We start from the raw sequence: 26,698 nt of genomic DNA on the forward strand, positions 1-26,698 counted from the left end.
TCTTTGTGGAGGGTAGACTGCATGTGGACTATTATAATAAACTTCCATGAGTTGGAAGGGAGAGACTCTGCATGTCTTTGCAAACTGTTGATTTTTTTTTTTTTTTTTGTCTTTATCAGTCCCTTGCTAGCAGGCTAAATTAGATCTATGATATAGTATTGGAGCTAATTAAACTGTCAACGTCATGGGAATTCACTTATTTTTCTCCTTGAATTAAAACAATTAAAAATTAATTTGTGGCACATTGAGAATTGGTTATTGTAGGATAAATTAACATAAAGGAGATTTAAGATTCTAGGTTTTTAAGGTCTAGATGCATGTTTAAAAAATACAGTAATTGTAAATGTTATACTAAGTTCAAACTAATTTTTCAACCAAAATGTGTTTAGATTTTGAGGAAATCTTGGTGTTTGAAATTGAGGGTCTAGTGGTATTTATTAGATTCTACTTGCCCCTCCACTAATAAAACTTACTTGTGATCTGCAGCAACCATATTGGTTTCTGGTTTTATGATTTACTTGAAGAGAGAATTCCAATTATGTCAAAGAGCAAGTTAGTTTTGGGCTCTGGATAAGGTGAAACAAATTCACTTTTGAGACCTAAGCTACGATTTGAGCTTGTAGAAGAGGAAAAAAACTAGTGCACTAGCTTACTCCTCCATCATGCCATCTTTCTCATTCTAGTTAAGGTAATTCTCTTTTTTCCTCTAACTCTTAAAATAGTGGATGGTTAAATGTTCAGCTGTTGCACTAAGTTTCAGGATTTAAAAAATTTATGTTTTAAAAATAGTTCATAACCCAAGAGGCTTCTTTTAATCATTAGAAATTTATCAAGTGATACTTGATGAATTATAGCTGAGCTACAGTGGCTTTCAGAAGAATGTCGTGAATAAAAAATAGTTGATGAAGAAAATATAGGATGAAAAAGAATTAGTATATGTTAAATATATAATGTACTTACAGCTATATAGTCAGACAAAATTTTAGCTAACAGTTAAACTTGTTTTGATGGTAGGGTACATGATATTTCTGCTATAGCAGTATTTGACAGTACTATTTACTTAAATAATAAATATTTACACTGTTGTCTACAGCAAGACGTGGAAATAATAGTGTTGAGACAGTAGTCCTATATCTCACGCTGGGAGGAAGAAATGGAAAAAGGTGTGGCAACTCCTTTAATGATGCAGTGCACATATGAGCTCTGGAGCAGAATGAGTTTAAATCAATATTTAGAATTACAGTATTAGCACTGTAGAAATACTTCAAAGTAGACTTGTGAAAAAGGAACAGCTGTCTTAGTCTTTCCTGTCAATCATTTTTATTTAATCATTATGTACTCCTTTATATTTCTTACCCCTGCCCATCAATTTCGAAAATAAATAACATGTTACATTAGAAAGTACCATTACTGATTCTTACCAGTATTATTTTCCAGAATGTTTCTGAATGGGGTTGCAAACGCTGACCAGATCAGCAGCAATGAGTTAATTATTTCTCTGTTAATACAGAGGTCTGGAACCACTCTCTGCCCTCCTTCCCATCCTGCACTTAGTCACACAAGCTTAGACTCTGCAGATCTTAAACACTACAGTATTTAGATTTGAGGGACAGGGAGAACAATTTTCATGTAGAACTTGACTGACAATGATCCTGTTTGAAGGACTCTATATCCCATTGGACCTTATGTCTTGCTTTTTGCCAGCTTGAATTTTGGCATTAGATTATTAACTTGGGTAAAGGATGGGTCAGACAAAGAAAAATAGTAGTTCACAATGAAAGTTTGAAGGAGAGTATATCTGGTTTCCACAGAACCTTCTTGCAGAAGCCTGAATTAAAATTTCACTGGAGAAAAGCCTACTCATAGAATAGTAGGACTGGAAGGAACCTCATGACGTCATCTATGGCATGCTGCATTTATGGCAGGACCAAGCATTATCTAGATCATCCATGACAGGTGTTTGTCTAACCTGCTCTTAAAAATCTCCAGCTTGAGCTACACGGGCGATGGCAGTCGATAAGAGATACGCAAGCTACATAACATAGCTTGCATATCTCCCGTCGATATACTTGCGTTCATGTAGCGCTGTATCGTCATGGCACTTCGTCAGTGGGAGAAGCCTTCCCATCAACACAGCCTTACTCCTTTTGGGGAGGTGGATTAATAGAGTTGACTGGAAAGCGCTCTCCAGTCGACTGAGTGGGTCTACACAGACCCGCTCTATTGATGCTGCTGCATCGATTCCTGCTGCCATGGCAGTGAAGACATACTCTCCAGTGATGTAGATTCTACAGCCTCCCTGGGCAATTGATTCCAGTGCTTAACTACACTGACAATTAGGAAGTTTTTCCTAATGTCCAACCTAAACCTCCCTTGCTGCAATTTAAGCCTATTGCTTCTTGTCCTGTCCTCAGAGGTAAGGAAAACAATTTTTCTCCCTCCTCCTTGTAACAACCTTTTATGTACTTAAGAACTGTTGTCATGTCCCCCCCTCAATCTTCTCTTCTCCAGACTAAACAAACCCAGTTTTTTCAATCTTCCCTTATAGCTTATGTTTTCTAGACCTTTAATCGTTTTTGTTATTCTTCTCTGGTCTTTCTCCAGTATGTCCACATCTTTCCTGAAATGTGTCACCCAGAACTGGACACACTATTCCAGTTGAGGCCTAATCAGTGTGGAGTAAAGTAGAAGAATTACTTCTCGAGTCTTGCTTACAACACTCCTGATAATACATTCCAGAATGATGTTTGCTTTTTTGCAACAGTGTGACACTGACTCGTATTTAGCTTGTGATCCACTATGACTCCCAGATCCCTTCTGCAGTATTCTTTCCTAGGGAGTCATTTCCCATTTTGTTTCTGTGCACCTGATTGTTCCTTCCTAAGTGGAATACTTTGCATTTGTCCTTATTGAGTTTCATCCTATTTACTTCAGACCAATTCTCCAGTTTGTCCAGATCATTTTGAATTTTAATCCTGTCCTCCAAAGCACTTGCAACCCCTCCCAGCTTGGTATCCTCAGCAAAATTTATAAGTGTACTCTCTACGCCATTATCTAAATCATTGATGAAGATACTGAACAGAGAAAACAAATGGTCAAAAAAAGTACGTGATAGCTGGAAAAATTAATTTTTCAGCAATTTGAACCTATTAAAGCAAAGGATTTGAGAGCCCAGTTTTAATTTTGGATTTAGTAATGAATTGAAGCATATCTACCCAAAATCTTCGTATCTTAAAAATTTCCTTTGACTAAAAGTCATAGTGTTTATTCAGTTGCTTCTGAGCACTTAAACTAGTGAATTTTGTACAAGTAGAAGTTTATTTAGTGCACTGACAGAGCCAATGGCAGTGGCACTGGGATGCCAAGAGTGTAGAAATTGCTGTTACCAAACATTGATGCTCTAAAGGCATGAATCAAGAGCTTTGTATCTTGCTGAGACAACAGTCTCCTTAACCTTGCTAAATGCTTAGAAAGAAATATGAAGTTCTAACAGCAGTCTGAAAGACAAATCTGAAGGTCAAAAATGAATATGAAATTAATGGATGTTTGGGAAATCCAGACCTGCTTCCAGCAAATGGCACCATTTGAGAAAGTGCAGCTGGATCATTTGTAGGACCCAGGCTGTCATTGAGTTATTTGATGAGGTTTAACTGAAATCAAATTCAAACTGCAGCGTGACCATTTGTAAGCTATTCTATTCCTGCACTATCTGTCATTAGATAGGGTGTGATGTACCTGGCTATTGCACCATCCTCCTTATACACCAGACATCAGGAATATCTGACAGTTACCAGCATACAGCTAAAATTTGTTTCTAAGCTAAAGGACTTCTCCACATACAGATGTATAGGCTGAGGTGCAGCAAAAAGCTTGTTACTCTGTTGCCTGTGAAAAGCGTCAGTATTAAGCATGTCAAAAGGTACTGTACGTATCATTTCATACTAACACGTCAAGATGTTTAAGCGATTGGCCTGATTGAAAGCTGCCAAATAGTTGAGCCATGAGTGCAGTGACAATGCACCCATGTTAGTATCCATACATTGGCAAATCATTCATTGCCTATAGAAGGGCTGTTTTAGCTGCGTACATAACTGTACCAGAGATGATTATAGTAGCTTTATATCTGACACTCTTGAACAGTAATGAATGGTGTAGGCAAGCCAAAAATCTTTTGCAATCTAGATAGTGGTAAAGGTATTTTTTTTTCATGATACCAGACTGGTAACCCACAGTTTAATTTACAAGACAAATTGAGAGCATGGATAGGAAAATGGATTAAGGATAGAGAACATTGATGGATGAAGCACAGGAATGGCAGCACAACAACAGAACTGGGAAGAGAGTTCCCATTCCCACTGCTGCAGAATGAAGTGGAAGGAGCTGGTCTTTCTAGAAGACAAATGAAGTGACCTTTTTCCCTCCCTCCCCAAGATGCTGGTAAAAGAACATGGTCTCCTGCTAACGTCAGGATTAACAGTAGAAGGACTTGAGTTTTTGGGGAATGCAGTGATGGGCTATTTAGGAAGGGGGATGGGTATCTTGGACAGATAGTCTTGATTTTTCTTCTGGAACTACAGGAAGAACATTGAGGATCTTCTTTCTGTTTAGTGATTGGAAGAGCATGATGTGTGGCCGGCAGGCTGGGAAGCAAGCTTTGGAAAATTAACTCAGAGGCTGTTGCTGTTACCTGCAACACAATGAGCAAATATTTGTATAGATACTGTTTGTAATATTTAGTGTTCACTTCACCCATTCTAGTAAAAGTTCTAAGTAAAAGGTGCTCTTGATGTTTTCTGATATACAGAAAAACCAGTCATGTCAAGCTGAAAAATCAGTAGTTATTTCTATTGAAATCAAGTAAAGGGACAGAGAACCAGCTGGCAGAATGATCAGCTGATTGGTGAGACTGTTTAGCTTTTGACCAGTCCAAAAATAATTTGTCCAATGACCAGTTACACAGTGTCCTTGCTTAAAAATGGTCAAATTTTTTAAAGCACTAATTTATTAGAACAGTATCAACAGTAACAAAAAAGAGCAAGACTTTATGATTTTGTACATTCTTATTTGTGTATCTGGGACATTGGCTTAAAGTAATATAGCACAATCTCAGTAACGATTATGACCCTATGGCAATACAGGGCCTGAAAATGTGGTAGTGCCTTGCTGTTCAGTGAAACTTCAAAAAATATGCTCTGACTTCCTAAGGAATATGCATAATGAATTTTAAATTAAGTTCCCAAGGCTGCTTCCTACAAGCCACCACTTCTTTTATGTTCTGTGACTTTTTAAATGTTACTGTAGGCATGAAAGTAATATGCTATTGACCTCAAGCCATCACTTTTTTCTAGTACATTATATAGTCACTGGATTGAATTAAACACATTACATCTTAAAATTCTCTTCAGCTATAACTGTGTTTGTACACAGCTGTAAAGCCTCACATGAGTTATGCAAGTGAATCCCATACTTCACAAACAAGCTCTCTCCAGGCCTGAAGGGTTTTCTTTATATCAAGCTTTAGCATGCAGTTTTAAAAAAATTGTGTATAGGTGCTTATATCTGTGAAAACTAATCCTTTTAAAATGTGTGCTTTTACTAAAGAACTGGAAAATACACAAGTTCTTCTTTGGTTGATTGCATATGTCCATTTCACTGTATGTGTGCACACTCCTACAGTGGAATGGACCTGGGCAACACAGCATGAAGAACAACTGTTACAAGAAAGTAAATAACTGGGTTTTTTGTTTTATTTTTTAAGAAATACAGCAGGCTGTGACCTTGGACTGTGCAGAGAATGTGAATAATCAGCTGTTAACCAAACTGTCAGGTTAGCTGGCATATCCCAGTAGTCGTGCCAGGGTATAGTTCTCAACATTGTCATTGATCTCCAAGATATTTCAAATGCTCAGATCTTATAGTTTAACATCTCTTAAAACCTATTAAGCTAGAAATGAAGTCTTTAAAAAGTGCTGCCATTCACTACATTTTTTTTTTTTTAAATTTGAGACTCATGGACAATTGTGCTGGGGGGGCAAGAGAGTTAGTGGACCCAGGACTTATTTATTCTCAAGAATTCATGCTCTAGAATAGTCTCTAACTCATGCAATGATGATACAAGTGATACCCATGGAGTGAAGTTGATGATAGGTACTAAACGGCTGCCCACAGTGCCAACTTTGCCTAGTACAACTGAACCTTCAATTGTTGTGTTATAACCCTATTATAAGATTTTAATGCATTAGCCAAAAAGGGGTGAGGGGAAGCCTGCAATATCAGAATTCTCAGCGTCAAAATTGTTTTTGTAAGAGAGTGATGATAATTTTTCTATGTCTCAACTTTTAGTAGTAATTTTCTAAAGGGAGGTAATCCAGTGAAGTGTGAATATCATTATTCTCTTTTGTATGGGTATAATGTGCATACATGGGCACATTTTATATATTTTGTCAAATCTAACACGGGTATTAATTGAATTGCTTTGAGAATGAACAATAAAACATAATATTCTCGCACTTGCATAGCCCGTTTGGCGTTACAAAGGAGTGAGAAGAAGCAATACTATTCTTTTTTTCTCCAAAGGTCATAGAAGTAATAAATGCAATTCTTTACAAATGACCAGCACAGTAACCTGAAAGTACATCAATTACCACAAATTTCAAAAAGTAAATCACTTTAGTTGTGATATGGAGGTATGAATGTAATGTCCGCCTATCATATGTGAAAGAAACCTTTCAGTCATCTAATAACAAGTTAATTGCTTTTAATTTTCATAATAGGGTTCCTGATTTTGTGAGAGAGAAACGTTTTGGAAACTGGTTGAAAGATGCACGTGACTGGGCTATTTCCAGGAACCGATACTGGGGAACACCTATCCCTCTGTGGGTCAGTGATGATTTTGAAGAGGTATGTAAGAAAACAAAAATCTCTAATTCTTCATGGTTGAAACCCTGCTATGCTACAAAGTAGCTTTGCTTAGTTTCCTTGAGCACAGAACTATTTTTTGTTTGTTGCAGTTTGAAGTGCTTCTTAAAACTGCCATGAAAAGCAAGGAAAAAATACTGCTTATTTTTCTTCAGCTTTCTATTGTAAAATTTCAGGTGATTTTTCCTGGTTTTTTTTAATATTTTAAATTAAACTTTGATCTATCCTGGAAGAATCTATGGCAATGGGAGAACTAGTGAAATTGTAACTTCATAAGAGAGAACTCAGCATCTGAGAAGAGAAGGGATTTTTAGTCACAGTTCTTCAGCTCCTGGTTTTAATTTTTAACACTCGGGGAAAAGTCTGTGTATAACTGGTAGGTACAAACTGCCTAAGACTTTCTCTTGAAAATGAAGCCCACATTAGCAGAAAAGCTGATTATATTATATTGTAATATTAATGTAATTGTGTATTATTATATTGTAATGGAGTGGGTGTGTTGTAAGATGTCTCAGCATTAGTAGCATGAAGTAAATGTACAAAATTATACACTGAGGTAATTGGCAGTACCCAAGTTCCTGATCTCATAAAACACCCAGATGTTCAATTTCTCTAAAAGATGAAACACTGCTACTCTATGCATCTGCTTGATTAGTCAATTCTGATAACACAAGTAGGTGGAAAAAGAAAACAACTGATGTCGTCAGGGTGCCCATATGAGCCTGAATGTTGCTGATAGCATCCTGAAGCTTCTTCTCCTTCCTACATCTCTTGGTGATAGGGAGGAAATGCATATTATCACGCAGGAGTCAAGCAGGAAAATTGAGAAAATATATGTAGGTAAAAAGTAATTCTTATGCCTCACACCCTTTCTCTGTTTTTATGTTTAAAAACATTTCTACTGCCCAACAGAGAAATATCAAATTATTTTTACCTTAACCCACTCTGTTTACTTTATAAGCAAACAGTGTATTTTCCATAAAAATTATCACAAAAGTTGCTGTGTTGTCCTAATATGTTGGCATTCTCTGCTGTCTTACTTTACTGTAAAAACTTACATTTATGAGAAGCTACTGTTTAGATTAATCCATCTTGCCTTCCTGCTTAGAGATGCTTCTGGCTCCTCTATGGTGTCTTTCTGGTTTTGACATGATCTTCTTGGGGGCCACTGGTGAGGCAGGTCTCATCAGTTGAGGAGAGGATGAGGTTTTATACAGCAAGGAGGTGCTGGAGACTCTTTGGCTAAGAGAATCCTGACCTGCATATAATATCCTTCCCTTGCATTGTTATGTCCTGCATGACCCTTGGAAAAATCTAGGATACAGATTCTCAAACTGTAATCCCTGGATTATTTAGTGGTGGTTTGTGGAGAGCTGGTTGGCTGCTTTATGCTAACTGTGTCTCCCTGCAAGCAAGATGCTATACTGCATTAAGATGGCTAAAAATACAATAAACACTTCCTTATAATACTATTCCTTGGAAACAATTGCTTTAGTGCCCACCTGTGGATTAAAATCCATTTCCATGACTGGCAGTTTTGTACCTAATGGGTACAAATGAGCCAAATCAAAAGGAAAAAACTGTGTACAGAATAGCAAGGGTTTTAAAACAAACAAACAAACCAGTATTATGCTAAAACATTTCAAGTTCGCTCCTGAAGCTGAAAAGACTGGATAAGGGACTACACTACCCATATTTGCCTCTGGTAATGCTCCTTGCAATTTGTCTCTATTTTTACTGTACATTTTTACAATTTCCTCTCTCACTAGAAGACTGAGCTTTGTTTCCGGGCAGTTTAGTGCAAATATCCTCCTGGGATTTGAAATTGGAGTAGAAATGGTAGAATGCATCTTGCATTTTTCCTGAGACTGCTTGAAGCCAATGGCTAGAAAGCAAGAGTTGAGATTTGGTAATCTGGTATGGCCACTGGGCCACAGTAAAATTCAAGCTGAGTGTTCTTCTATTCATTCATATTTCATATGAAAGGGGACGTTGTTTGAAAATTAATAATTTATTATAACATTTATTTTTATGTAACGTTCTCTTTCACATAAAAGATAGATGAACAGAGGAACACTCATAACTTGAATTTTACTGTGGTCCAGTATCCATACCAGACTACTTAGCCTCAAAGATGTGCCCTTCTAAAAGGAACACCTCAATGCATGCAGTTATATATTTCACATTAAAACTAGAAAAATATTTGGATTCATTATTTAAGATATAGAAAAGTGACTTAATTGCTATTAAAATGAAATATATTACAAATCAATATCTAACCTCCCATAGTTTTATTTTAGTGGCACAGGTTTTGGCATAATTATTAGGTAGTAGAAGCACATAGTGGAAGGTGAGTTTTGAAGCTTGTGTTTTTTTTATTACTCTCTGAAAATCATTAAGATTTGAGAGCTTAAACCTACACATTTCTGCAAAAAGCACTAATTAGCAAATCCCATTTCAATTAGATGTAAAACTCTTTAAAACAGCAAGACCAAGTTAATAAAGCAGGAAGATGATAAAATGGTTACGTTCTAGAGAACTGGCATATAGCTTAAGTGAAGTTGCTGATTACTTAGGGAAGATGTGGTCCAGTTGCATTAGTGTGGCTTGGAGCACCTGTCACTCAACTGAGGCATTTGACCAATCAGTTTTATTGCCAGTAGTCTTGGATATCAACGCCAATGACAGGAAATCCCTGATGATGCTGTTTTTAGACCAGAGAAAAACTTTTCTGTGCCCTGCTCCCAGTCTGTTTTGTTTCTGTGTGTCAAGTTGCTGACAGGCTGCCACTTCTAGCTCATCTTGTCAAACATTTTTCATATAAATCATTCCCTGTAAATTACTTTTAAAGCTCCTAGCATGGTTTGCTTGGTAATGATATGCAGAGGGGAATATTCTGTCCTCTCTCCTCATAACACAAGGAGAAATTCAATTCAATTAAATGGTGGGTAAATCGAAACTGATAAGTTTCATATGTGTACTTAAACTGAGGAGCTCATTGCCACAAGAAGTTGTTAAGACCAAGATATTAGCAATTCAAAAAGGACTGGACATTTATATGGCGATCAGAAATACACATGGTTTACCTGCGACTCCAATCTCTTTGAATAATAAAAGGGTCGAAGCAGTCTCTGGCTTTTGCCATTTGGGTTCTATATTCACCAGTTCCTCTAACTCTCTCACACGGTGGCTCTCCACCAGATTGGCATTGCAGCATCTGCCCATGGATCATTTACAATAAATATGGAATCAACATAATCTCCACACATCAACCAAGTTCAGGATCTGTTTGAGCTGTATCCTCTCCATACTGTTGTATGGTTGCAGAGTGCAGACGCTATGCTGCTCAGACTGGGCAAAGCGGAAGCTTTCCACACAAAATACCAACGTCGTATATTGGGCAAAAAGTGGAATGACTTCATTTGTAATGCAGATGATGATGGTTGCTCTGGTCTGCAGACTACCAGGGCCATTTTCTGCAGATGGTGTCTTACGCTCTTCGGATTTGTAGTGAGAATGCCAGAAGATGTTCCAGTGAATGCCGTTCTCTGGGTGGCCTGTAACATCCAGGATAAAATTCCACCAACTGAAGGATAGACATGGTCCAGAGGCAGACCCCCCTGCTGCATGGGTTCAACAGGTTTGTTCCAATGTTCGAGTCTCGGCCCTTCAAGCCCTTAAGGCTTCATAGGAATGATCATCTGGCCGACTGTTTGGCTAAGCTTTGAAGAAGAAAAAGAAGAAATATCCAGGGTTACAACTGATAATGAACATTTCATAAGGGATATTAAATCTCATGTTTCAGGGTTAAGCCAGTCTCTAATGATGAGAAACCAGGATGAAATCCAAAGTTATGGGGCAGATCTGCCTACTTGCAGGGTACTTGTACCTGTCTCTGAAACATCTGGTACTGGTTACTGTCCTAGGTAGATAATGGACCAGATGGACCTCCAGGTTTGATCCAAGATGAATTCTCCTATGTTCCTATCATGATGCTGAATTGTAGGCACGGATTTTAACACTGGGCAGTGTCCCTCCACAGGTCTGATTCATAAATGATAGAAAACTTGCCCACTATTAAATGTACTTGCCAATCTGGGTTTCCCACCTTTGTCTACTTTATAAATCTGTTCTAGCTACAGCAATTCCATGCAAGGTTCTCCTGGAGGTTTGGTTGTGCATTTATAAATTTTCTTCTGGGTGCAGGGGGAGATTGCATCCTTAGAACATCCTAATTTTTTCTTCCTTGATAGACTACTCTGATTTTCTTTTTAAATAAAATATGCCTCACTTAATTCTTCCAGGACACAAAAATCCCAATTGAGACAGATGATAAATTATGCCCTTCTAGCAATTTAGTATAGTCAAACTTTTCCATGAGCATGGATTGACAGCTCCTGGGATGGAAACGATGGTTGGTAACTCAAAGCCATTTTAAGATGGATGAGATCATGCATTTTAAAGGAGGCTTGAAAGCCTCTGAAAATCCACCTATCTTGACAGTCAGAAGGCATTCCAGAGTGGGGGAATTGCCACTTCCTGGATCACCTCTGAGATGGTCAAGACACTTCTTGAGTTGCTGCTTTGTCATCTGCCCACATCATGAACAAATGTTATATGGTGGATTGCCCACCTGGTGTTGAAGGAAACATTAGTAGGAGATTGAGGCAGCTCCAGTCCATGCAAAGATATGGTAAAAAGTCCCTTTGCTGCTCTTTTATACAGAGTCAAAACACTACTTGTGCAGTGAAATACGGCGCATCTTAACTAGAACACAATATTTAAAAGTCTGATAAAATACTAACTGTTGGTAATCTGAAGTGCTAAATCCCATTTTTTCTTAAACTTGTGAAAGGGGTGTTGACTGTCAACTCTCATTCAGCCCAAATGTTAAATTTTGGTTGAAAAGAATGAGAACTAGAATTTTTACCATTTAAAAACAAATCCAACTAAAGTAACTTTCTAAACAAAATTTCTCTCTACTGTGTTTGAAACTCATTAAATTGCAGCATTAAGTAACTGAAAGTGAAACTGATTCAGCAAAAACAAAGATGACTTAATTGACTTGCATTGTTCAGGCAGGAGGATATGCAGAAAGTAAACCAAGTATATAAATAGTAAAAAACTGTATTTTATACATAACGTACCGGATTTATGGTTTATTACAACGGTCTGTAATCCACTAACACCCTCTTCTTGTCCTATGACTGCAGAGATGTTAATAGCCATTCTACTTTGAATGATCCTTTGCAATATATACTCACTGCTTATGCTAAACAATCTGTTCCACCTTGCATTTTGCTGTGATGCTGGGAACTCCTTTTCCAGACCTGAAGAAGAGCTCTGTGTCTCTCTCTCCAACTGAATTTGGTCCAATAAAAGATATTATCTCATCCACCCTTTGTCCCTCTTCATTTTAAAAATTTCTTAATCATCATAGTCATTCATGATGACAGTGAATAGTTAGTGGGTCAGGTAGAGAGAATGACCTAATAGCCCGGTGCATAGGGCACTCACCTAGGATGTTGGAGACCCAAGTCCCTGCTCCACTGATAATTTAATCATTTATACACAGTGGAACAGCTTCAATAGGAGAGACTGAGAGAAACCTGCTTCAGAATATCCCATAGCCCAGTGATTATTGCACTCTCCTGCAGTGTAGGAGACATACATTCAAATGTTTTTGCCACATCAGGCAGAGGGGGGAATTGAACCTGAGTTTCCCACATCCCAGATGAGTGGACCATTGGGCTAAAAGGTTATCACTTACACATTTTTAACTCTACTTTTATATAGTAAATATCAGGGGTGGTGGAAAGTTTGACTCTTAAGAGGTCACCACAGCGAAAAATTTAGGAAATACTGGCTTGGAATATGAGCGTTACTTCTGGATCTGAGCCAGTTCCCATCTAACCACTTTGTTAGTGGTTCTAGTTTAAATGGTTAATGACATATATAATATATAACGGCACATATTTGTAGGTGTAGACTATTTTGACTCCCTTGGGAAGCAGCATATTCTAGTGGTCAGAGCAGGAGACTAAGCATCAGCATATCTGGATTCTGAGCCAAAATTTACCCCTGTTTAACTCTGTAATTAGGCAAATTGTTTAACCCCTCTGGCCTCTTTTTCTAAATATAAAATGAGGTTATAAGCATCTTTGTTAAGTGATTCAAGATTTTTGGATGGAAGGTGCGGCTGAAGTGCTAAGTATTGTATGTATTATATAAAAAATGTATATTGGGTTTTGGATTTAAAGAATTTTTCCCATGCACACAGTGAAAACACAATCATAAAATATTTCAGGGTTTCAGTGTAAAATGGTAAATTTAACTTATTGTTTGTAGTCAATTATACTTGAAAGTGATCCATAATAACATACAGTTATGTAAAATAGCCATTGATTCGTTTCTAAATTATTTTACTATCTTTTAATAGGTGGTTTGCATTGGGTCAGTGGCAGAACTGGAAGAGCTGTCAGGAGTGAAAGTCACTGATCTCCACAGAGAAAGGTCAGTCACTGAGAACATTCACCAGAATAAACTGCACCTATATTTAATTAGCAACTGTTAAGCAGTAGCAGACAGAAATGTGAGTTGTTATTTTCTTAAACCTGAAAAACTGATTTAGGTTAGGTTTTGGGAGCGTTTGAAGGCCAAAAGAATAACTGGGTTCATTAGATAAATTCATGGAGGATAGATCCATCAATGGCTATTAATCAGTATGGTCAGGGACACAACCCCATGCTCTGTGTTCCTAAACCTCTGACTGCCGGAAGCTGGGCTGGACAACAGGGATGGATAACTTAATAAACTGTCCTGTTCTGTTTGTTCCCTCTGAAACATCTGGCACCAGCTGCTGTCAGAAGACAGGATACTGGTCTAGATGGGACCATAGGTCTGGCTAAGTATGGTCATTCTTATGTTCTTATGGAACTGCAATTTAAGATTGATACTAAATCTACAAAGCAATTTTAAAGTCTAAAAATTTTCATATGAAATCTTGATCTGTTGGAAACTAAGTGGTTTTTTTTTTCCCTGTCAAATGCTTAATTATAATATGGACTAAGTTCTATTACACCAAAATTCTTAATATTTGAATTAGTATATGTCCATCTTTTTCTCTTACAGCATTGATCATCTAACCATTCCTTCATGCTGTGGAAAAGGAATGTTACACCGTGTTTCTGAAGTTTTCGATTGTTGGTTTGAGAGTGGAAGCATGCCTTACGCACAAGTCCATTATCCATTTGAGAACAAAAAAGAATTTGAAGATGCCTTTCCTGCTGACTTCATTGCTGAAGGCATTGACCAAACCAGAGGATGGTAATATTCTCTGTTCTAGATTTGAGAGAGAGAAAGAGAGAGAGAGAGAGAGCACACTTAATATATGAACCATCCCTAAGTTATGTGCAAACTGTAAGCATACAGCTTTCATTAAAATGCAGCTACTTCTGTGGTGGGAGGGAAGTAGTCATCAAATACTGGGGCCATCCCTTATTCTTTCTGAGACGTGGCATTGGATAGTCTCATTGAGAAATTTGCCACAAAGTAAAGCATGGAATTCAGTTTTACTACAAAAGAAGGAAAGACTAAGTTGGCTTGTCTGACAAAAACTGAGATTCTGGGGATGGTAGATATTTCACACATGAAGAGTAAACCAGTGAACCCCACCCCCTAGATGCAATTTAAATGTTTTGTATTTGTTTAATGGGAGAGGGTGAAGCATGTAACTAAGTCATCCTTGTAACTAAGTCATCTCCTTGTAGGAGACGCTTCTTTTAAAAAATATTAACTTCTAAACTTAAATTTGCTTCCACAATGTTGTGAACTGCTCCATTTACTGATATCTCCTTGGCCAAACAAACCTTTCTTGATGTAAACCTACATCTCTCTCTAATCTCAGATTTGTCCCTCATAATTCCTTATGTATAATAGTTATTTGTTAGTCTTTTGGCCCCTTAAGGAATATCTGTCGTCATCATCATGTGTCCTTGAAGTATTAGTTTTGAGGTTGACGGTGCTTAGTTTAACAAACCTTTCTTAACTGGACTTTCCTTCCATTGTCCCAGATTAGTGTAGTTGACTATATAGAAGTGGTACTTACACAGTAAACAGATCTGTTAAGTTTCTAAGTCATACAGCACCAGGTGAGCTAAATTCTGTATTATCTTGTACATAATCAATATAATAGTTTATTCAATCCTAGTCATTTGCATTTTTGCAAATTGTTGAGATTAGAGAGAAAGATTTAGGTTTAGTTTCAGAAAACCTGTTCAAACCCACTGGCATTATTGAGGATAGAATATGTAAAGTTGCATAGATATAAATGAAAGTCTAATTTAATCTTGCAATACTTTATTTCTGGTGATGACATGTGAGATAGAAAGAACCAAATTTGATTCCCAAAACCCATGTTGTGCTTTTAAGGCTGACAATTAAAGAACTATATTTTATTTGCAAACAGAGCACATGTAACACAGTGACTGAGAGACCAGAACCCTCATACAATTTTGGTTACTTTTTGAAGTAGAACTGTATTTTGAACTCTGTTCAAAGCAGAGGATAGTATTTTAAATGGCTCCTCACTAAAATTTTATATGCAAACAACACTCTTTCATCATTACTACCCCATATTTGCTTTCCTTGGGGCAGCCTTGATTAATTATTTATTACAATTCCAAAGTGTTCTTCCTCATAATCCTTTCTAATTCTGTTCCATTAACCCTATTATTACTTTTACTATTTTGTTCCTTATGACATTAAACTTCATTTGCCACCAGGTAGCCCACCTGTTTAGATCTTACTTTAGTTTGTACTCCCAATGATTATATATTGATTTATTATTCACTGTTTTCTGTCTATCAGAATGATTATTAATAAAGAATATTTAATAGCATGAATCCAAACATTAAATCAACCCCTTGTTACTTTGAGACTCAACTTTTTATAGGTCATGATTATTCTTTGCACACTATTCCTCACATAATTTTCCAGACATTGTGTTATTAAACGCTGATTCCAGATTCCATAATTTAACTTATTAGTTTTTGTGCAATACTTTATTTAATATAAGTCCTAGAAATAGATTGTATATATGGAATATTCATTTATTTTAAAGTAAAGATGGCTGTATTAAGTATCCATTCAAGAAAGAGACCTGCACATTATTGTAGGCAGCTCAATGGAAATCTTTGCTCAACATGCATCGGTGATTTTTAAAAAGCTAACATTGGTAGAGAATGAGATGTAGAATATTCAATTCTTTTATATAAATCATTGGTGCAGCCTCACTTGTCATACTGTATGCAGTACTAGTCATACCAGCTGAAAAAGGATATTGCAAAACTGAATGTGGTTCAGAGAAGACTAATGAGAATGATCAAAACGCCTGGAAAAAAGAGAGAGTAAAAAGACTGGGATTGTTTACTTTAGAAAGGAGGTGAATGAGAGGAAACACGATAGAAGTATATAAAACGAAGAGTATAGAGAAGGTAGATTAGGAACCGCTGTTCCCTGCCTCATAATACAAGAGCAAAGGGACAGTCATTGAAATTTAAAAAGCGGGAAATTCAAATCTGATAAAAGGAAATACTTTTTCACACAATGTGTTACTAAGCGTTGGAGTTCATTGCCACAGAAGTTGTTGAGGCCACGAATTTAATAAGATTTTAAAAAGGTATGTGGTACTGATACGGATATAAAAAGTCATAATTATTGACAATAAAATAGCTGGAAAGGATATTAAGCTTTGTGCTTCAAGTCTTATGCTAGTCTGATTATTAGAAAACAGGATGAAACCAATGTGGGGAGCAGATTTTTCCACATTTGCTTATTGCAGGGGTCTTAGGTCATTCTCTGAAATACGTGGTTTTTTGCCACTGTTGGAGCCAAAATACTGGCTGAGATTGAATGCTAGTCTTTTCCAGTAGGACCATTCCTAAAATAAAATCTGGTAGTATTACTAAATAACTTTTGGTACACTTTTCCACAAGAGGCAATTTTATATTGTCAGTGTGGTGGTTTTAGTCTAAATGTGAGGCCACTGTAACTTACAAACCTGTTGCATTTGCACACTTCCTAGTTTCTCTTCTGTATTTTTTTAAAAACTACAACAATAAGATTATTGTTCATGAAAGGTAGCAAATATGCAGCACCAAGCACTAAAGTCTGCCCTTTTTCATGTTTAAGGGTGTCTGGAGGGATCATTTTTTGCCTGGAGACATGGGGGGAGTTTATGGAGTAGTCTGTCTCCAGACTGTCTGTATTTGTCACTCTCAAAAGAGAGGCCACCAGTAATGCCAGTTGGGATTTGGCTTTTGTGATATGGTCCTGCATCCATGGGGTATTGGACTAAGCCACCAATTCACTTTATTTACTGTAGCCTACATAAAAGCTGCCAGATGGTGGTAATTTTCACACTCTACAGGGCTGGGGTAGATTGCTTCATGGGGTTGGCTTTTATTAATAGTAGCATAAAGTTTACCTCAAGACTTCTCTCCACTCTTGATTGCTCTTAACATTCCTCTCTCAGGACCACTGAGCCTGTCCCTTAGTTCCTATTCCCTTAAGAGAGCTGCACTTACCTTCCTTATATTTAGGTGGGCTATTAAGCCATTGCTTCAGAAAGTCATGAAAACCCTCATAAGCATTTTCCAAGAGGATCATCTGCCAACCAGGTGGTGTTTTTTTAAACAGAAAGGGCTAGCCTGGTACGATCACAATACAGCTATTCATTTTCAGACAGAAAAATGAGTTAAGATGAGAATTGTTCCTCTGGAGTTAAGGCAACATCAGGCTGTACAAGAAAGTTGTTAGATTTCATTGTTGTTGTAAAGCTGGATTACACTCAGTTAACTTTATCCCAATATCTTCATAATGCTCATGAAAGATTGAGATTCTGGGAAATGCCAAAGAATATATCCTCCTCTAGTTATGACAAGCTAAATGACAACACTGATGCAATAATCAATCACAATTTGTCAGTTAGGTGTTCATACTAGCTAAAAGAAGTATTTGCAGTCTTTTGTGCTTTGACTTGCTTTGGTCATATGGGCAAAAGCTCAGGATAGGGGATTGAGATTTTTTTCTTTTGAAGACTAAACATGAGGGAGGGAAAAAAAGGCTGGGGGTGGAATGTAAGGAGGAGAGGAGAGAATTATTGAGAGAGTCAAGAATGGAGAAGTAGCGTAAAAATGGGAAAGATTTTTATTCTACTTTTGTGTATGTGTGAATATTTGATAAAGATTTGTAAATTGCATTGTAATTTGGTTGGTGAAGAGGTTTTACAGCCCAGAGGGGGGTGTGCCTTGAGATAATCATGTGAGTTGGGAGCCTGTCTGTGGAATAAGAATCATCACTTTCATCTAAGCCACTTTATAAATGCAATAATGCACACAAGCAACCTTTACAAAATCTTGGATACCCAAGTGCCAGAGATGCGTTCTCAATTCTATGCAGCTTTTTGAGATCCAACCCCTTTAGAAGATAGAGGTGAACCCTTTTTTCAGCACAGTATTTCTTCTCTAACTCTTATGCAAATGTACAGTTTTGAAGCATAACCTTCTGTGGCTCAGTCTGAGTCAATTAGCGTTCATAAAATCATCTTTCATTTAAAGGTTGCTATAGCTGTAGTGCTATAGATTGTTATAGCTCTCCTGGCATGCTGATGTACTTGATGTTCTCCCTTAGCTGACAAGGCTGTGCTGCAACATCAAATTACTTAAAAATAAAAAAAGTTGCACAAATCCGGGCCTCTGACAAGAAAAGAATCCAGTTTGTGAATGTGAAATTGGTAAATGGCTTCACATCTCCACTTACTATAACACTTTTTAGTATCTCAGAACTAGTAAGACATTTACGCTTATGTTATGATGTAGGTTCCTGTATGGAAGCAAACCCTACTATCTCAAGTATTCCAGAAATCTAATATGTGTGTTACAGAAAATACAGCAAAAGAGAGACTACATTGGCAGTCACATAGTATTTGAAAGCCCTGATTATTCTTTTGTTTTGCCACCACATTTGAGATCTCACATTACTGCTGCCGTCCTTCCTAGTGTGGAGGATTGGATGGGACTCGCTTCAGAGCTAGCCAACTCTCTAACTGACATAGAGAAGTTATTTTTGAGCTATGTGAAACTGTCTCCCTTTAGTGCTCAATTACACTTAGTCTGCAGCAGCCTCTTGGCCCCTTCATCTGCTGGCTTGGAGAATACAACCATCACTGGAAATTAAATTTGTGTTCCATAAAGACAGCTAGTCTGGCCCACCATTCATTCCTGGATTTAACTTCCTTTTAGTTGGCATTCTAACACACTGGTGTTTAAACTCACACACTGTCCTGAGGTACGCAATGGGCACAGTGGGGGCTAATCTAAGAATGGAGTTTCATCTTTAATTTATTAGAAGTATATGTAAGAACCTTTAATGTATGTTTTTTGCTTATATTTTTGTGATCTTAAAAATCTGTTGTTTAAAAGAGGGGAAGTTCTCAATCTTCCTGTCTCCCAACCTTGATCTTACCAAAATGTTTCACTGTCATTTATTAGTAGTCTAGTACTTACGTGTAATATTTGGGGAAATAATAGAATATACTGCACAGCAATAAAATACATTTGTACAATAAGCTTTTCTTATTGGGTCTTTTCCACTTAGATGCCCACTCAGATGTTTTTTAATTCTAATGTGCTAGAGTGAATAAATCCAGTTCAATTGAAATTCGATTTGTAATTGAGAGTATGGTGCTTTTAGCATAATGTGCCTAGAATATGGTTTGAATTGGCTGATGATAAACTTATTACTTTTGTTTCAGGTTTTACACTCTGCTGGTACTATCTACAGCTCTTTTTGGGAAGCCTCCTTTCAAGAATGTAATTGTAAATGGGCTGGTTCTTGCTAGGTTAGTATATTAGTTTTTCTTCCTGAACAGCTTTTTATTATAACCTAGTTATAAGAGGTTCGGATATGTTACTCTAAATCACAAGTGAGATGTTTGTTAGCCTAGGAGTACATAGAGGGTAGAGTTAGCTCAGCTTTGGCTACCGGTGAGAGAGAAACTTGTCACAAAGTAGCAATGCTGAAGAAGATTAATTTAAATGATCATAAGAGAGAGACTTTTGTATCTTCTATCCAGCAATCATGCCTAGTCGTTTACAGGAATATTTGCCCGTACTAATGAGCCATAAAGCTAATTAAAATTGGATGGACTTGAGGAAAGAAATATTACGTCAGTGTGCAGAAGGAAGGAGACCCTAATTTTTTAAGTTATATATGGATTTGGAGGTATATATATATATTTTATTATCACTAAATATATTTTCCAGTGCCACAACTTGCCACATCTTCAGGATGGTGATATTGATCCAAAGCAAACGTTTTGTTTTTATCCTCTTGTCTAGTATTATGCATCTTAATCTCTCTGAGGAAGATTGAGTCTTCCAAAGAATCTGTAACTTAGGAGCCTATTGCTTTCAGGTTTTCTCAGCGCTCTGGAGTTGTACATCATGCTGAAATGGTGTGCTGAATGCATGACAGTGGCTTGTGTAACTGTAAAAAATATGGTGACAATCAAATTTGAAGTTTAATCAGCAAATATTTGGAAAAGAAGTTGGATGTAAAGGAAAACTTCATCATCAATTCCTGTGTTGTCAAAATCCTTGAAACTCATTTCCTACATTTGGCATGTTTTTTTTAGTGATGGCCAAAAAATGAGCAAACGTAAGAAGAACTATCCTGATCCAGTGAACATTGTAAATGGTTATGGAGCTGATGCACTAAGGTAGGAACTGGTAATTCTTGCTCTGTTTTATTTCCTTCCCCTACCCCCCAGTGATGTAGATACCTTATACTTCAACTTCCTATGAGTGATTATATCAGATATGTGTACCAGAAAGGGTGTCATAGGTTTTTGACAGATAGCAATGGGAAGGAAGTTGAGTTTAGGGTATTTCAGATCTCTGTGGTAAGGAATTAGTAGAGGGGAAGGAATGACCCAGGGGATTGGTAATGGGTTATGGAGCCTTGAACTTCTAAATCATTGGTTCAGATCCTAACAAGGCTGATAATGACTGAAGTTAATTGCTATCTGATGGCTTTTTGGTTAGGAAATGAGTTGTGTCCAGTTCCTACTGAATATAATATGTTCACTTAAGATAGCACAAATTGGTATAATTGCTGGTATTATGAGCATAGAGGCCAAGTATTTGAATGGTCATGAAAACTGATTAACTTACCTTAGAGATTGTTACTCTACAATAGTGTAGCTACACAAATGCTGTATAGTGGGAGGAAGATTGTGCAATTGCTACCTGTGCTATCTATATGCTACTATGGAGAAAAGATTTAGTCTGCATTGCGGTTTGATATAGCATCTTTCATAAGCACTATGTTCAGTTAAAATTGGATAAAAAAGTGAAGGGGACAGATCTAAATATATTCATGTTCAAATAGCACCTTAATGGTCAGACTATCTAGGTCTTTGGGTAATTTAACTTGTTTCATTAAAATAACATAAATACTAAAGTATAAGAGGCAGTAATTTGGCTGGGAGCAATAAAAATCTCTTCAATCTAAAGGGAGAATATGGACATTTAATCTCTGGATTAATATTTTATTTGTTTGCAAAGAACCATTTGAATGTTGTTTATATTCAAGTTATTATATGTGGCCAGGAATAGTAAATTTAGCTATCACAATTGCGTGTTGAGACTAACAGTACAAATAATGTGTGTGTCTGTTGAAAACTTTCCCACTGGTCATAACTGAAACTTGCTTTAAAATTAACATTTATTTTAACAAGAAACTGCACTCTTGTTTGATTACCTTGAAAAATGGAACAGAAGTCTCTACTTTGAGACAACTTTAAAATTTAAGCTACTTTTTTTTTACATTTCAAAAACTTTGAAGTCCCCTTTTGGTAAATACTTTTTTGTCACTTCAGGTTAAACTGTCATAAAAGTCTAGATTGACTGTGAAGGCTTGAATAGATTTCCTAAGCTGATCAACAAGTTCAGACCTTTTTATAATAGTCTAACCATGGCCATCAGAATATGAAGAAGCAGAGAATTGGTAGATGAAACAGCATGACTGCAGGGATTCCCAGTAGTTATAGAGAGGATTTTAAATCTCAAATGTTCAGTTGGTTTATTTCTTAATTTTTTTCTGCCTTTCAAAAATAAAAGCCCAAAATGCTAAAAAGTACAATTCTATTATTTCCCCATTTTTGTTCAATAAGAAGCTAATTCATTTTTCTGCCTGACATACACTCTCTAATGTCATATTTATTTATACGTACACCCACACAGAGAGTACAAAGCCATACATATTGAGTTCATTTCAGGAAAGACCTCTGTGATTCAGTTGTTTGTGCTTATCCACTGAAGTGCTTGATGTATTCTGTTTATAGAATAAGCTACTTTAGATTTTCTTGTTGTTTTGGCATTGCTTCCATGCAGAGTTACTTTGTCTTCCATGGAGGAAGTCTTCCCCCTCTCCTCCTAGTAGAGTCTTTACGAACTGTAGCTTCAAATTAGTCTCAGCAGCATGTTGGTAAATACAGCATCCAGAACAGTTACACAAGTTACTTAAATGTGTAGTTGGATGAGAACTACAGATGGAAAGAATAGCTTGGTAGCACAGAGAGTTAGCACACTGGCCTCTGACTTTCAGAGTCTTTAGTTCCAATGTTCCTTGAACCATATGTGAAACCATTCAGTGTCTAAGAGCTTGTCTACACCGTGCAGTAATGCACACCAGAGGAGATGTACAGTTGTAGAGCATCTTAAAGTGTAGAGCTCTAACTGCCCTGTGTTGATCCAACTGATGCGTTCTAAAAGGTGCCTAGCATGTGTTGATGTTGTATTGTTTTCAAACAGGACTATATTAATACATACTAGGAACCTTTTAGAGCACATCAGTAAGGTCAACCTGGGGCAGTTAGAGTGCAACACTTCAAAGCTTCCTACAGTTTTACATCCCTTCTGGTGTGCATTGTCGCACCATGTAGACAAGTCCTAAGTGTTAAAGCTGCCATCACACTTGGGCAGTCTTGACAGCCTTGACTCAAATTGGGCAGTAAGCCAAAGACGAAGTAGAGCTGTGAGAGAGGAAAAAAGTCATCTTTCTCTTTTTTCACCATTTAATTTCCCTTCTCTTCCATGAGCTCTGGAGAAAGTACTCACATTAAAGGGAAAGTGTTTGTGCTATACTCTCCACTCCACCTGCTTTGTATCTCCAAAAGCAGGGCAACAAAAACTCTGGCAGGGACTGAAGGAAAGGATGGGGTCAGTGGGGAGAAAAGGGAAATACTTATTTCTATGGACGTTATGTAGAGTTTTTTGGTACCAATTTAATAGTTTTGGTTAGGAGTGTGATATTTCTACCAAAAGCTATACCAGTACAGCTCCTAATGTGGACATAGTTACATTGGTGTAGCTTATTTCGCCTTCCCTTACAGGAATAATCTATCTTGGTATAAGCATCTTTATGTTAGTACAAAGATGCCCACAGTAGGGGGACTGCACTGACTTAACTACAGCAGTATAGTTAATGCAGTACAATTTTTGTGTGTAGACTAGCCTTGGGAGTCAGCAGTTTTTCTGGCTCAACATACTAAAAACCTATCCAGTGGAGATTTCTGTGCTTCATGTATGACAGTTAATATTTCTGCTTTGCTGGTGTGGATCAAAAATTGCAACTTCAGTAGAAATAATTTCCAAATATCAGTTGGTGATTGAGCTTTTTCTGCACCTTTTGGAAGGAATGAACATGTGGATTTTGCCTTTCTTGCCATGTCCATACATGTTTGATGGGAATTGGATTTCCTCAGCTTGATACTTAGTGCCTGGTAAGGGTATACTAATATGTCACCATGAAGTTAAATTGATGGCCAGTGTGAACTGGCCTCAATGATTGTGGAGTATAACAAAAATGCAATTTCAGCACTACATGGCAATAAAGCCAATGAATACTTAGGGGCCAAGAAATGTAAGTCTAATAAGACTGAATGATTCATAAAAGTATGCAGGTTATGGCACTTCCTTTGGATTAGTTCCAGAGTAATCAATTTCTTCCTACATTATGTTAATGTACTTAAAAGTAATGTTTCACTAAGTTGATATAATCATGTGACTCCCATCTGCCAGCACAGGCAAACAAGTAGCTATCCAGCCACTGCCGCTGAGTGTCTGCAATTCCGTCACACTTCATTTTTTATCAGAGGGGACTAGCTTCTACAGCTGAGCTTCTGATTGCTTCACTGAGGCCTTATCCCTCAAAGTTCAGATTGGAATCCTAGCAGTACAACTCTGTGAAATTGTGCTATTTGCATTTGGTAATTAGTTTTCATGGCATGAAATGCCAGAAGGATAAACTGTGTGTTCAGGAAAGTTCAGTGTGCCCCAAAACCCTATACTTCACAGTGCTTACCTAGACAGTGTTTAACCTCAGCTATTATCTACTTTCTATCTTCTCTCACTCATGAGATAAGAAGGATGTCCAAGAAGATCCCCTGTATTTTCTTCTCTAAAAACCTGAAGCTTTTGATGATCTGCAGAGTGTGTTTTGAGACAGTGGCATATATGCCAATCACTATAAACCATCAGTCTTTCTCAAGCTTTTTTTAAAGATAAGGAGTCAGGCTACTGTTTGCAATAATGCCTTGCTAGCACACCAGGGTGTCAGGTTTTCAGAAGACCCAGAATGATAGGGTTAAGGGTTTGGGGTTTTCTTCTAGGGGAGTTGGAGAAGAGTGAATAAAGGGTCTTTTTGTTTCTTGGGTTGGAGGCTGAGAGTCCTATATCACCAAAGGCTCAGTGTGGAGACAAGATAGGTGCAAAATGATGAAAAATGTCAAGTCCTCTGAAAATAGATAAAGCCAAACCACAGGGAGTTTTGAATAGCTGTAATATGGACCATACATTAAAGGTCAAAATTGTACAAGTTCAGTCTGCATCATTTCACTCCTTCTGTTTTAACCCTAAGGCAAGGCTGTTTTCCCTCCTTGCACACAGAGCTGATGTTAACACTTGTACACGACATTAAATACCAAATCGATCTGTAGCAAGTCAAATAGTTTTCTGATTCAGTGTAAACAGGCCACATTATGATTTTGAGGTAAAGATATTATTGCAAGTGGAACAGGCTCCAGTAAAGACTCCCTTAAAAAAGGAGTTTGACTATAAGCAAGTGTCATTAACATGACTGAAAGCAAAATAAACTGTTGTTTCATGCTTATTTCTTTGCTTTATGTTCAGAAGCATTTTATTATAGTTAGCATTAAAAACAAATTTCTTCTGAAGATAAATTTAGTCCATAACAGTCCATGCTTCTGGTACTAAAAATAATTTATTTGCAGTGTCTTCAGTGTACTGTAATTACACAGCTGCTAGCACACAAGGACACCAGATAAAACCAGGAGAAGTCCATGTTTTGTGAAGCCTGCAGTAATCTTCGTTACTTTCCTAAGTTACTTAAAGGCCACTTGTGGTAGTGGTAGCCTTGGAACTCAGTGGGTAAAGATTAAAATTATATTTATGTAAAATACATTTTGAAAATTTAGAGATGACAGTATTACTCATTTATAGTGTCTGTTATACATTATTGCTAACCCTGAAAGTTCAAAAATCACCAGTCGACCCGTATAAATCATGAGACTGGCTCACAAATCCGGAGATTTAAAAAAAAAATTACATGGTGTTTTTTGGTCTGTTTGAAGATTTTTTTTTTATGCCCTCTCCCCACCTCGAGTGTGTGAGATACAAAAAGGCTATGTCTACACTACCATTTATGTCTGTATAAATTATGTCGCTCAGAGGTGTGAAAAAAGACATCCTATAGCAACATAAGTTACACCGACATAAGTGCTGGTCTCAACAGTGTTATGTTGCTGCTGCTAATTAGCTGCTGCCGCTCGTTAGTGGTGGTTTAATTATGTTGATGGAAGAGCTCTCCCTGGTGGCATAGAGTGGCTACCCGTTTGGTCTTACAGCGACACAGCTGCACTGGTACAGCTGTGCCTCTGTAAGCTCTGTAGTGTAGACATGGCCTTAGTGTTGTCAAAGCTGCCAGATTTATTGAGTAAGGTGATTTTTGGCTCCTGCTGCAGGAACTCTCTCTGGTTGCCTGATGGTATAGAGCTTCCATCTTGTTTCCCCATTCTAATTCATTTTTATGTCATCCCATTCCTCTCTTCCCCTCCCCAAGCCCTCATATCAATTCTGCTTTCCAGCCTCAGGGGCTTCCTACAGCTCCAAGGTTGTTCTTCGTCTCCCTCTCCTAGTCGGGCAACTTCATGGAGTCATCTTCTCTCCCTTCGCAGTGCTTCCCAGTGGGTACTCATGGTGGGTGTGCATGTGCTCCATGTGCCTGAGACTGGAAACTTTTTAGTAGCAGTGTCTGTTGGTTCACACCTACTTCTTTGCCTCCTTGTGCTCTCAACCGAGGGCATAAGGGGCAGCACAGACCCACCACCTTGCTTCAGTTCTTGCTCTACTGTGAGCAGAAGAGGATCTGAGCTACTCTTTCCAGGAGGCAGGAAATCGGAGAAGGCAGTCAATCAGAGGGGATTCCCCCAGCCAGGGCTGAAGTTTATGAGAGGGCTAGAGCTTCTTGTACCGTTTTGAGACTGGTTCCAGCTCTAGCCAAAATCATGTGACTTGAGAACAAATTGCGAGAGTCAGCGATAGCATGTACCAAAGGCTTGTAAAATGAGATTTGCTTTACAATAAACAAATAAATTAAATTGGAGGCCAAATTTCTGTTTCATTTAGATATTTATTTA

At 37.5% G+C, this 26,698-nt stretch overlaps 1 protein-coding gene across 1 annotated transcript in view; it reads left to right on the forward strand.

Moving 5' to 3' along the window:
* The window catches only part of IARS1 (isoleucyl-tRNA synthetase 1), a 126,803-nt gene that overhangs the window by 48,427 nt on the left and 51,678 nt on the right, over positions 1 to 26,698 (forward strand). The window contains exons 14-18 of the mRNA XM_067568101.1: positions 6,774 to 6,900; positions 13,358 to 13,431; positions 14,050 to 14,244; positions 19,733 to 19,819; positions 20,615 to 20,698. Of these exons, the coding sequence (XP_067424202.1) occupies positions 6,774 to 6,900; positions 13,358 to 13,431; positions 14,050 to 14,244; positions 19,733 to 19,819; positions 20,615 to 20,698 (567 nt within the window). The remainder of the gene's footprint in view (positions 1 to 6,773; positions 6,901 to 13,357; positions 13,432 to 14,049; positions 14,245 to 19,732; positions 19,820 to 20,614; positions 20,699 to 26,698) is intronic.

This window comes from Emydura macquarii, unplaced genomic scaffold (genome assembly GCF_026122565.2).
Source record: "Emydura macquarii macquarii isolate MOO-44397 ecotype Brisbane River unplaced genomic scaffold, CSIRO-AGI_Emac_v2 contig_2846, whole genome shotgun sequence".
Taxonomy (NCBI): Eukaryota; Metazoa; Chordata; order Testudines; family Chelidae; genus Emydura; species Emydura macquarii.